The sequence below is a fragment of the Quercus lobata genome, chromosome 4, assembly GCF_001633185.2.
Source record: "Quercus lobata isolate SW786 chromosome 4, ValleyOak3.0 Primary Assembly, whole genome shotgun sequence".
In the NCBI taxonomy this organism is placed as follows: domain Eukaryota; kingdom Viridiplantae; phylum Streptophyta; class Magnoliopsida; order Fagales; family Fagaceae; genus Quercus; species Quercus lobata.
This window is the reverse complement of record NC_044907.1, coordinates 32,351,643-32,364,719: the sequence shown is the minus strand read 5'-3', so window position 1 is coordinate 32,364,719 and position 13,077 is coordinate 32,351,643. Positions and strand designations below refer to the sequence as shown.

Genomic DNA, 13,077 nt, shown 5'->3' with positions numbered 1-13,077 from the left:
ACAGCACTCCTTTTGCTCGTTGCTTCTGTCTTGATGCTGAATGCAGATAAGCATGTATTAAACTTGTTTTCCCCTTTTGTTTTCTCTCTATCTCACACAAAGCACTCTCTCACATCACACCTATACCTCAAAACCTCTCTCTTACTCTCTCTATATTCAGACCCATAACTTCAACTCATGCCGGCCGAATCTTGTATTTCGGCCGAAATTGACCGAAATAGCCCGGAACACACGAAACTCACCGGAGCAGGTCGAAATTTGATCCGAGGTGAAACAGGGGGACTATTATTCCGGTTTACATGCCGGTACGAAATTTTCCGGCCATTCTGGCCGGAATGGAATGGAATTAATAACAATGATTTAATGAGCTAAGCAAAAGAGTGGGCTGGACATGGGGGTGTCGGCACCCAACATTTTTGTCATTTTATCCAAAGATAATTTTGTCATTACAAGTTAAAGCATGGACATTTTTCTTTTTGATAAAAATACATTATTACATTGTATATAAGATTATCATCATCTCAATAGATAATCACATTAATTACGATAAACTATTGTAATGCAAATCTCTTGATAATTTTATATTCCGTAATGTAAGATGTACGTATATAAACGAACCGTACGTCACATTTGTGTAATGTTGTAATGGTTGCAATTTTTTTGTGAACCAAACTGCCCAACAATTAAAGTGGCTATATATAAAGTTCTAAGGGGAAAAAATTCAGCAAAAGAAATTTTACATGTGAAATAAAAGATTTTTGGAGCAAAACAAGAATAATTAATGATATTAGCGTAGATGCATGTCACAAGATTCATTAACATAGCATATGGCTTCATTTGCTAAACTACAGACTCACCACACCAGTTTATAGATGTCGAAACACCACAAACTTACAACAAAACATTTGCTAAGCTAGAAGCAAAGCATTATTACAAAGTTCAGAATGCATCTAAATAAGCAGAAGCAAAGCACCAAGTCTCCAACAAACGCTGAAGCACACAGAAGTTCAAGTGTGAAAGACAAAAGGCTTAACGAAATTCCAGACAGCGAAAAGCAGGACCATGATTCCAACAACAGTTGCTGTTCCTCTCCAAAAATCTTTGAAATATAGATTTGTTAATGATGCCATGAGTTTGCTCCAACGGCTGGTATAGTGATCATTAATCTTTTCACTGAGGTCAAAGTAACAGGAATGATTACCTTCTGTAATTTGTAGGCAAAGGCGGTTGATCAGAACTGCCACTGCCTTATTGTTGCCTAGCCAGTTAACGATAATGTTTTTCTCAACAAGTAGATCCACATCTTCTCTAGTGTTGATAAGATGATCCAACAATACAATATAATTACATACGTAAGCTTCCCGTGGATAATGACACTGCTCTAAGGCCATGAGGTTTCGAACAACAGGTTCAGTTGCATCCCTTATTATAAAGGATTTGAGTTCCAAGACAGTTTGCATGATCTCCAAGCATTTGAGGCAAGGAAAGCAACTCAAGAGCCATGAAAAGTTTAAAAATGGAAAAATTTTCAAGAAGCCACTCTTTCGAAATTGAATGTCAAGTAAGCGTCCATTCTCGGATTTGCTGACTTTGAATTCCACTCCTGCCTCAGACAGCTTGGTTGCACAAGGTACACGTTCAAAACTACGTCCACATGTTGGATTATGTGGAAGGAGAAAATATCTTAGGAAATCAGTAAAATGTTTGACTTCCTTCTTCTTTCCAGCGAATATCTTCTCGTAATCAGAATCGAAAACAAAACCGGATCCTTTCCAGAAATGGAAAAAGTATTCATGGACATGCCTACGAAAGGAATTATCTTCATTTTGTGGGTACATAAAAAGGTCACTGTAGGCAAACTCGTATAAATCCTCCAGAACAAAAAATGGAACCTGATTTTCTAGTAATAGCAAGTCCTGCATTATGTTATAGCTTCGCCATGGGTTTTCCTTTTCATGGTTTTTCCTTTCTGGATTGTCTTCTTTTCTTTCTTTTTGGAAATTTATTACACATGCACCCCACATCCTCCACTCACACTTTTGGGAAATGGTAGTCATTGCTGGTGGGCTCATTGGCGGGTTTTCATTAGTCCTCCACAACAGTTCAATGATAAAAATAGAATCCAAAAGAATCATTGTCATGAAATCTTCCTCCTTCATCATGTGACTATCATCTGCATAACAATGAAGGATCTTCTGGTAGTCGAGTTTTTGGATGCGTCCTGAAAGATCCTCCGGGCTCTTCTTCGTCCGAACACAGGCATCCCGGAAATATCTTCTTTTTAAGTCTTCCATTTTCTTCAAATTTTTTCTTTTGTGATGATAAGGGCCTATTGAAATTAGCTTTGGAGTGTAGGCATCTTCATTTACTCTGCGGAGTTTCAGGGGAACCTTGTAGATACAACACTCGTGCCGCTTCTCAGGTTCCACTTGCTGGGCTGGTGGTGGAATTTTTATACTATACTCTTTGCCTTCACGTTGTTCTGACGGCGTAATTTGAATTTCCATGTCCGGGAATAGAAACTCTTTGCCTCCACGTTGTTCTGACGGCGTAATTTGAATTTCCATGTCCGGGAATAGAAACTCTTTGCCCGGACCGCTTGTGAGGTGGAAAGTCAATAATCAACTCTTTGTGTTCACAATTGAATCACTAATATATGGAAATGCTACCTTTCCGGCTTTTCCACCTGTCGTGCTATTTTTTTCCTAGCCGCAAAAACAACATTAACAAGCAGGGGTAAGTCTCACCTCTCAATGGGCAAAAACTTGTTGCATATACATTAATATATTAATACGCACAGAAGAAGGACAAAAACAAAAACAAATGAAACGGTAACAAGAACAAAGTTTAATTACAAATTAACCAAGTTGGAGGACATGCCATCTCACCCAACCTTCTTAAGTCATTTAACAAACCCATTCAAAACTTAAGTCGTTACTCTCCCGTCTCTCTCTCTCTCTCTCTCAACCACTTTCTCTCACTCCATCGGCACCCCGATCCCTTGTCTTTCTTCGTCATTCCCCATCCCCACTCCCTTCACCTCCATAGTGTCACCACATCACTAAATCAATATCAATTTTCAAAGCCATCAACTACATCCAATTTGACCCAAGTTCATGTCAAATGAGCTCAATAACTCAACCTAAACCCATGACCAGAATCACCCACACAAATTTCGATTACTCCCTTACCTAATTAGCCACCAATTGCTAGTCAAATAATCAACCACCACCCATATCTAGCTAAGACCCACTCAACCATGCCCCTCATAACATACCATAATGGGTCCATTAAATGACTTAAGGTCATCATGTAAGATTCACATGACAAGACACTTGTTTAATTTAGGTGGATGTCACCTCTCGTCCAATTAAGTTTGTAACTAAACTTTGTCTGTGTGAGAAAGGATTTCTTAAAGAAAATAGGAAATAACACCGAAAGCTTTTGATGTGAGAGACTAAGAAAGGTAAAAGAACAAAGAAACTTTGGCTTTTTGAGCAATGACCTAAAAGACTTCATAAAGATGTAATAAACCAATCATCATTTTAATTAATTTGAATACCATTAGACAAAATAAAGCTTAATCATCTTTTTAACTCATATGGTTCTCAATAATCCAAAAAGGTGTTTGAAAAAGGGGGAAAAAAGAGTTTAAAGAGGGAATAAGGAAATTTGACCAAATAAGCAAAACCTAGAAAGCTTTACACAAGAGGAGATAAGAGACAAAAAGAAAAGAAAAAGGAAGAGGGATAATAAATCTGAGGATTGTAAAGACACCCACCCCAGCAAAAAAAGACCCGAAGTAATATTAAGAGGTAGATGTTTTTTTTTTTTTTTTTTTTTTGGTGAATGATCGACCCCCTCCCACCTTTTCTTTTGTTTTTTCCCTCCTTTTTTTTTTTTTTTTTTTGGCTAACGGGACTACATAGAGCCCTTTGAGATTTGAGCACCTCACTATTCTCTCAAATGAGTGTAATTCCTTGTCTCACATATACTAGGTTAGTGGCAAAGCCAACAATGTTTTCGAGTAGGGCCAAGCAAAATATATCTATAATTTATACCCACACATATCAATTTATGCTTAAAATGTGTCTATTAGATGATTGAGTGTGTCTATATATATATATATATATATTATTTTTATGTATATATAAAAATTTGATCAAGTCAATTTTATACAATTTAATAGAATTTTTGTTTTTCACTAAGTTGTGTAGTTATCCTTTAAATTAATTATAATTAATACTTTGAATATTTTAAATAATTTTTTGTGTTGAATAAATTAAAGATTACACATTAATGTATAATAATAGTTTTAAGAAACATGAAATGTATAAAATAAATTAATTCAAATACATTAATTAATAAATATTACTTTATATGCCTTAACATATACAATGTAATATAATAATAATAATAATAATATAAAAAAATATTTTACTTTTTTTTATGGATGAAAAAATATAACCTGTCCTAAAATTTTAATTGTAAAAATCATAGTATCATTTCTTTTAATGGAAAATGAAAAAAAAAAAAAAAATCAATGCATTCTTGTATCCTCAATATTTATTTAAATACAAAATGAAAAGGAGTTTGCTTTTAAAAAATATAGAGAATTAATGAGTTATATATGGTAAAAACCGTATAATAATAAATACTAAAATAAAAAAGAGATATTGTACTTCAAATTAATATTTGTACAAAATTTTAAAAAAATGAGAGGCCATTAAGGAAAATTAGACATAATAAAATATATTTTAAAAAAAGGGGTGGCGTGGGGGGAGAGGGGTGGGTTTGGGTCCTCTCCCTACACAACTGCACCTGGTAATTACTAGAATGATCTTTTGAGATGGCCTGAAAACGTTTGTTAGAAATTTCAAACCTTAGATTCTCATTAATCTCATGATTGACCCTTGGTAGTCCTTCTAACTCACCACCAAAGAGGGAAAACACAGGCACATGCACCAGCTGTTTGTATGTATGTAATAATTGTATTAGTATTGCAAAATCTAAAGGTCGGCAATAGTAGTACCTCATCCTTGGCTTTTTTTTTGGTAGTAAAACCCATAATACAAACCCATAAAAGAAATTTTGTATAGAAGGGGAAAAAATAAAGAAAAAAGGAATTGATTGTCTCATATATATATATAATTAAAATGAAGCTTCATGCTTACTAACTAATTCATAAATATATTATTATATATAAGCATAACTTGACAAATAATCAAACTTGAAATTAGATTAAATGTTTGTTTGTTTGCTAAAGACATTAATATAAATTGGTTGTTTCTTATCATGAATATAAATTGTTTATGAACATTTAAAGAAAAAGCATCTAGTGGGTTCCAATAAGCTTAATTAGTAAAGTTCTTGTCGTCGAATAAAAAATTTGAGATTCAAACTCCGCCTATACAAAAAACTAATTGGTATCTTGCCCAATAATAAAACGCAATTATCAAGGAGCAGTCACAATAAATTAAATTTCTATTATATCTATATAGAAAATGAAAAGAAAAGAAAAAGTATCCACATATGTTTTCATATACGGCCATAGTGCATGGCTTTTCTTTTCTTTTCTTTTTTCTCCAGTCGAGATAATATTTATATGTTCAATAGTGATGTTGGAGCATAGTAGCACTTCTCTTTCTCTAATAAAACTATTATTCTATATTCCTAATAATATGGAATATGTGTTGCCCCATTTCTTTGATTTGAATTTCATCGCATTTTTCTCCACTACCTACCAATCTCTTCTTCTCTTTCATAAGTTGTACGTAGATCATATTAGAATATCCCTTATCAAACCTGTTATTGTTGAGGAATATTGTTTCCAAAATATCAAGTAATTACTCATTTAAAATATTTTTTTATTAATTAATTGTATGTTTGAAAGTTTGAACTCTAGAGCAACTAGAAAGTAGAGAAGATGAGAGAAGAGGGGAGATAAATGGTTATCTTTTCCCTTGTTTGGATGTTTTAGAAATTAATTACTAGAGGGTAGGAGAATAAATATCTATTATATTTAGATGTTTTAAAAATTAAAATGGGACAAGTATGCATCTTTTTTATGTTATGTCTTTGTGTTAGAATCTCATTCATTTTCCTCAGTGTGTGTGGGCTTGTTTTTCAAAAATAAAATAAAATAAAATGGGAAAGAAAGAAAATGATAAGAGAAGTAACTCTTTTATGTTCAATTATAAGTGTAAAATCAACAATTTAATATATATATTTTAATATAAGTGAAACCTCTACTTCTCCCCAATTTTTGAGATTAAAAATAAAGGGTTTGGCTCCAAATCTCTTCCCTATTTATTTAAGGAAAAAAAATATATATATATATATATATATATATATATATATATATATAAAAGGTTAATTTAAACATCCCTACATCCTATACCCTTGCCTTTATCCCAATTCCCAACACAACAAATTTTCCAAAAAAGAATATGACAAGATTTTTCTCTTAACTAGTTTGGATAAAAACCCTTCAAACTCTTTATAAATGTTTTTATTAGATATAACTTTTAGAAACCTAACCATTTGATTGCATTTACTTTATTTTTTTAACACACATGCCAAATTTTGTTCAAATCGAATGTTATTTACTATTTGATCAATAACTTATTTTTGAAATTTAAATATTTGATTGATAATATAACTATTAATATTTGATCTTATTCTTATTGAAATTTTACAAGCATGAAGAATATAATAAAAATATGCAATCTAACGATTAAATTTTTAAAATTCACATTCAACAAAAATATAGGAAACGTGGTTTCTCTCTAAATAAATCTTTTCCAAAAGAATATATAGTAAGTACAGAAATGAGAAGGTAAGAACCTGCAAACTTCACTGGAAAGAAATGCTTGTATTTCTTGAGATACCTCCTCTAAAATACCATCACACACATTTGTAGTCTGTCTCTTTTTGTTGATTAATTATGTACCCCGATCTCTTCCGCTTGCACTCTTATATATAGTAGGTGTGGCCTGTCCAGACTGTCCCAATCCCAAACACTAATCTCCTTTTCTCTCCAAATCAGCCGCAATAATGTTTAGTCACGTCGGGCAACAGTGCACGATAGGGGACCAATGTTGCCATATATGTATTGTTTTATTTTACTCTAAAAAAGGCCAAAAGATATAAATATAAATATATATATATATATATATATATATATCTAAATTCTATCTTTTATCTCAAAAAAAAAAAAAAAAAAAAAACTTGCTATTAATTTATTCATTAGTCATTCATTAAGGACCATTGCCATTGCCCTTCCTTATTGTTGTAACTATTGATTTTTTTTTTTTTTTTTTAAATTGCTACATAATGTTTACAAGCTAACGAGACAATAAATTAATGTGATTAATTTTACATCAACAACATAATAAATAAATGGAAAAATTAACGAATGCTTTAAGAACATCAGTTTAGAAAATATTTTTAAAAACTTTTTATGGGAAAATAAAAAGAAACTAACTTTTTCAATATATATATTTTTTTATTTCTTGTAAAAGTTGTATTAAAACTTTTCTAAAATTGTCTATTAACAAATGCCTTAAGAGCACCTGTTAACTGGATACATAAATAAATTTCTTAATTACTTTTTAGTTGTGTTTTATAAAGTGATACATCAGTTTATAAGAGCATTCACATCAGTCTTAGCAAAATTTTAGTTAAACAATGGAATGTGACTATGGTAGTTTCCTGTTTATTGAATAACCAATGTTTGAGAAATATATACTGTAAGGACACGATTTGGAACGACCCAAGAACGATACTGGGTTCGCACGTAAAATAGGCCCTAACAATATGATTTGTAGAGCGTGGGTGTAAAGAACTAGGTTAACCTTTCGTTTTTAGCTCAAAGCTGGCATAATGATCGTTTGTTTGGTGATCGATACAGTTCCTTTTTCTCTTTTCGTTCTTTTTTCTGTTTTTGTTCCGATCCCCCCTTTTTCATGTTCTTCTTTCAGTTTATATACCACCCTCTGTATTCCATCCTCACCGCACACGTGTAGGTTGGGTTCTGAGGATTTCTTTCTGTCCTATCTAGCACCTCCTGGAACTTCCTGTGGGCAGCTGTAAGGCTGCCTCCCTACTGTTCAGGTATCACCTCCACATTAATGCGGCCAAAGAGTTGGTTGAGAGGTAGTTAATGCGGAGGCAGCTGTAGTTATAGATATTTGTTTTCCTTTTCTCTTAGACCCTTAGTCTGTTATCCTTATCTTCAGTGGTGACGTAATTTTGGGGTCTGGTTGTAACAAGGCCGCGTCCTGTTCGTCCTCAGACATGTATTGCCGAGGAATATAGCGTCCTCGGACGAATACAGAACTCTACCTTCGTGATATTGACCATCACCCCCCTTCGGCAATTGCCTTGTGACCTGACCTGACATGGCCTCCTTGGACGGATACACATCCTCGGATGGGCCACAAGCCCAATGATCCTGACCTTAATGGGCTTGCTGATTGACAAGCCCCCACAATAGCCCCTCAAAATCCTACTTTTCGACTTCTCAGGAGGGAAGGTGGATTTTGACGTCATAAGCCCGTACCCATGCGTGTTTTGGGGCATGCCCCTGACGCTTCAGCATCCCAATTCAGGTAGCATTAAATTTTGGCAACGCCCTTGTCTCCCACGTTCGACGGTGAGATCTAAATCAAATGGCAGAAGGCCTCCCCTGTTTCGTGAGTGGGAATTTTACCGCTCACAATCCTCATATGACTATAAAGGTATTCTCAGATTAACCCTGTACTTTACCTTTGATGATTACATGGTTCCAGAGCTCATACATTGAACCTGCTTTTCTCTTTTCTCGCTATTTTCCTAGTGACTACAAATAATCGTACTTTGTCCGAGGTCCTTCCTTTGAACCTGTAAGTCCTCTTGAAGCCTTTACCACTTTTACTTCTAACCCAACAGTCTTTTCTGCTAAGTTTTTTAGAAAAATGGGAAAACAAAAGAATCCATTTCGATGTCTCGTTGAATCCGAGGAAGGTATTAGAAACTTTCGCTCTAAGTACAAAATCCCCTCATCGGTAGGAATGAGGTACGCAGCCCAAGGGGAATGGGTTGACGCCAGAAAAACTGGGGAAGTAGTTATTCCCATGATTGCCTTTATAGAAGGCGGGATGACTATCCCTATGGGAAGTATCACTAGGAGTTACCTCAATTTCTTTAGGCTATCCCCCACCCAGTGTGCTCCAAATATATTTAGGGTCTTGGGAAGTATAGATGCTCTGAATAAGAGAATGGACTTAAAGCCAACCCATCATGATGTGAACTGGGTGTACAACCTCCATCACTTAACTGGCCAGGGATACTATCTCAAGTCGAGATATCCTGAGGTAAGGCTAATTCAGTGCCTTCCCACTTCAAACAAGAACCTAAAGGAGGATTTCCTTATTCTCTCTAAGGAATGGCACGATGGTCTGCCTTGTCCGACAGTAGAGGGAACACCAAGTGGGTGCGTAGTCATAGATTTACACTACTTAGCTCGCGAACATATTTCGTTTGCTTTTTCCTTTTTTATTTTTTTTGTCCCCCACAATTTTCACTCGTGACTCAACGGTTTTGCAGATAGACGTTACACAAAGCCCAATCTCGGGTTAGTCAATAAGGTGAGCCTGGATAAGTTATTGAAGGCCGAAATATACGTGAATGAGGCTGGCGGTCAACTCCGGGCGACACACTTAATTCTCGGTTATACCCCCCTTTCTTTTGCTTTTCAAGCACCGAAGTGCGTGATTAGAGCGCGCAATCCTCGGCTTCACCGCATCAGTGTTGCTTATGAAGGGTTCATTGTTCCAGAGGGTATTCCACTTCCCCAGCACACACCTCACCCAGAGCCTCTCTTCATAGCCAGCGTCTCGGTGGGAGCTTCTTCATCTTTTCCTTCCCTTGGGGAAAAGGAAATAAAAGGGAGAAAGAAAAAGGATAAAGGCGAGGAAACGGTTGTAACAGTATCTGAGTCCTGGGACGATTTCGGGATTTTTGATCAACCCACAAGCCCCGAGGAAGATCCTGACGAGATGGGGACAAAAAGAAAACCCTAGAAAAGCTTGCTGGAGTTGATGGAAGGTAAGCCGGGAAAGAATGTGCTCACAAAAACAATACCATCTTAGGCTTCATCTCTTCCAGCTAGGTCTCCTTCCCCTGCCCCTCGCCAACCTCCTCGGTCATCGCCATAACCAGCGATTCCAAACGCTGCCGAGCAGAAAAGGCGCAGGGAACAGAAGGGCAAGGATGTGGCAGACACGAGCAAGTCTCGTCCAACTCGAGAGGAGGATGCCCAACGAGCTGCAAAGCAGCAAAAAACCAAGCACCACGTCGCGCGGGACCAGGAGAAATCTAACTCCCAGTATCCTGAACCACAAGCATGGTTGCCCGCACCTATGCATGGTGGGGAGCCCCTGCGAGATGATGCATCTATAAGGGATTTTAACGGCGGAATAGGATGTCATGTAGCCTCGGCCGTAAAGGAAGCCTTACTGCTCCCCAAAGATATGGCCGAAATAAAGAACATGAGGAAGAACGAACTCGTCCTCGACAACAAACGGTATTTGGGCATGGTAAGGAGCTAACTTTTATCTTTCTCATTCTGTGACTGTTACTTACCAATATACACCTTTTTTTATTAACTATAGTGTTAACCTCTTTCCTACAGATAATCCAAAATACTTTCAAGCTAGATGAGATGCTCAACGCTTGTTCCGATCAGCTAGACGATGAGAGAAAAAGACAGACAACGGCTGTACAGACCCTGTCCAAATTCGAACAGGACTTGGCTGATGTAAAGAAAAAGTTACAAGCCGAAGAGCAAGCTCGCAAGAGCGCTGAGTCGGCATTAAAAGGCTACCAAAAGCAGGTCGAGAACCAAGGAAAACTCCTGCAGGAGGCGAACGCTGAGCTAAAGAAGACTCAAGAGCAAGTCCTAGTTCTTAGGAAGCATCTGGAGGAAACTCAAAAGTTAAAGGAGCGAGCTGAAAAGTCCAAGGAGCAAGCGGAGAATGCGAAGATCTGTGTTGAACAGGCAATGAACGAAGCTGAGCAGAGAGGTTACGAGGTTGGTATAGCTGAAACTGAGAAATCTTTCAGAGCCCAGGTTCCGGAGGTATGCCGTATCTACTGCGCAAGAACTTGGCCTTTCTTTTTCCCTGAAGTTGATCTTCCTCTACCCTTCTGTACTTATCTATTCTGTCCATCAGTTGGCGCACACTGGTGACAGGTTTACCCGTCAGGGATTTCCTCAAATCGTGATCAGCTGGGAGACCAGCTTTGAAAGTGGTTATAGCCACAGCATCGTTCTTTCTCTCTATTTCGTTAAACATCTCCCAATACCTATCCAATTAATTCTTGAGAGTCTCGCCCTCTCGCATGGACAGAGTCAGCAAAGACCCCAGAGGCTGAGGAGTTCTGCTGCATGTAATAAAGCGAGCACCAAAAGCCCAAGTCAGTATTTTGAAAGATCCAACATAATTGGCCCTTAAGCCGTTAAACCACCTCATCGCCGTCGGACCCAAGCTCGATGGAAAAACTTTGAACATCAAAGTCTCGTCCCTGGAGTGAATAGCCATCTTTTGGCTGTAATAGCTTACATGTTCCACCGGATCTGAATGGCCATCATACAGGGAGAACGTAGGCTGATGGAATCGCCGAGGATGAACCGCATCGTCTATGTTTCTCGTAAAGGGTGACTTGAAAATTTGACTCAAAGCCTTGTTCATGGCATCATTTCCCAAGCCCTTACTAGTTGGACTTCTATGCTTATATCGATGGCGGTGTTCCTCTTCATAAGAGAAAGTCTCGCTTGGCGGGGTTCTCGATCTCCGCCTATAACTAGCTCCATCCGACTCCTCAGATGATGGTTCGGAGCAAGGTGGGGAGCGTTCCACTTATGCTTCAAATCTACAATCTCTTGTTGCAGATTCCCCTTATGCTTCGCGCGGGAGACGAGACTCTTCCCCCGAGAATGGCTCCTGGTGGTATGAGTTGTACGTACACTCCCCTCCTGGCCTTCTCTCCGTTCGGGACTCCTTCAAGGATCATCATGCTGGGAGCCCCTTGACTCTGCTTGATGCAAGTTGACATTCTCCTGATGTGGTCCTGTCACGGGGTGATGTGGACCCACTTCCTCCATCAGAAACGTTGCACCGGAAGTCGCTTAAGTTAACATAAGCTCTTCCAACAGACGGCGCCAATTGTAAGGACACGATTTGGAACAACCCAAGAACGATACTGGGTTCGCACGTAAAATAGGCCCTAACAATATGATTTGTAGAGCGTGGGTGTAAAAAACTAGGTTAACCTTTTGTTTTTAGCTCAAAGCTGGCACAACGATCGTTTGTTTGGTGATCGATACAGTTCCTTTTTCTCTTTTCGTTCTTTTTTCTGTTTTTGTTCCGATCCCCCCTTTTTCATGTTCTTCTTTCAGTTTATATACCACCCTCTGTATTCCATCCTCACCGCACACGTGTAGGTTGGGTTCGGAGGATTTCTTTCTGTCCTATCTAGCACTTCCTGGAACTTCCTGTGGGCAGCTGTAAGGCTGCCTCCCTACTGTTCAGATATCACCTCCACATTAATGCGGCCAGAGAGTTGGTTGAGAGGTAGTTAATGCGGAGGCAACTGTAGTTATAGATATTTGTTTTCCTTTTCTCTTAGACCCTTACTCTGTTATCCTTATCTTCAGTGGTGACGTAATTCTGGGGTCTGGTTGTAAAAAGGCTGCGTCTTGTTCGTCCTCGGACACGTACTGCCGAGGAATATAGCATCCTCAGATGAATACAGAACTCTACCTTCGTGATATTGACCATCACCCCCCTTCGGCAATTGCCTTGTGACCTGACATGGCCTCCTCGGACGGATACACATCCTCGGATGGGCCACAAGCCCAACGATCCTGACCTTAATGGGCCTGCTGATTGACAGGCCCCCACATATACAAAATGTTTATTATTTATTAATATTTGATATTTATAAACATTTTATGGATTTTTAAGTTTTGTTTACTCATATTTAACTTAACTGTTTTTAGTTTTTATTTAAGTTAAAATAAGATTCTTATAT

General features: G+C 37.6%; 1 protein-coding gene across 2 annotated transcripts; it reads right to left on the bottom strand.

Moving 5' to 3' along the window:
• Positions 1-771: 771 nt before the first annotated feature.
• On the bottom strand, positions 772-6,953 carry LOC115987521 (UPF0481 protein At3g47200-like). 2 transcript variants are annotated; one of them, XM_031111090.1, is made up of 2 exons: positions 6,847-6,953; positions 772-2,705 (listed from the first exon to the last, which is right to left on the bottom strand). In XM_031111090.1, exon 2 carries the CDS (start codon positions 2,565-2,567, stop codon positions 1,008-1,010), a length of 1,560 nt encoding a protein of 519 aa, XP_030966950.1. In that variant the 5' UTR covers positions 2,568-2,705; positions 6,847-6,953; the 3' UTR covers positions 772-1,007. The 2 variants fall into 2 exon arrangements, with proteins under 2 accessions (XP_030966950.1, XP_030966951.1); XM_031111091.1 differs by having other exon boundaries at positions 772-2,694; positions 6,847-6,940.
• Positions 6,954-13,077: the final 6,124 nt, after the last annotated feature.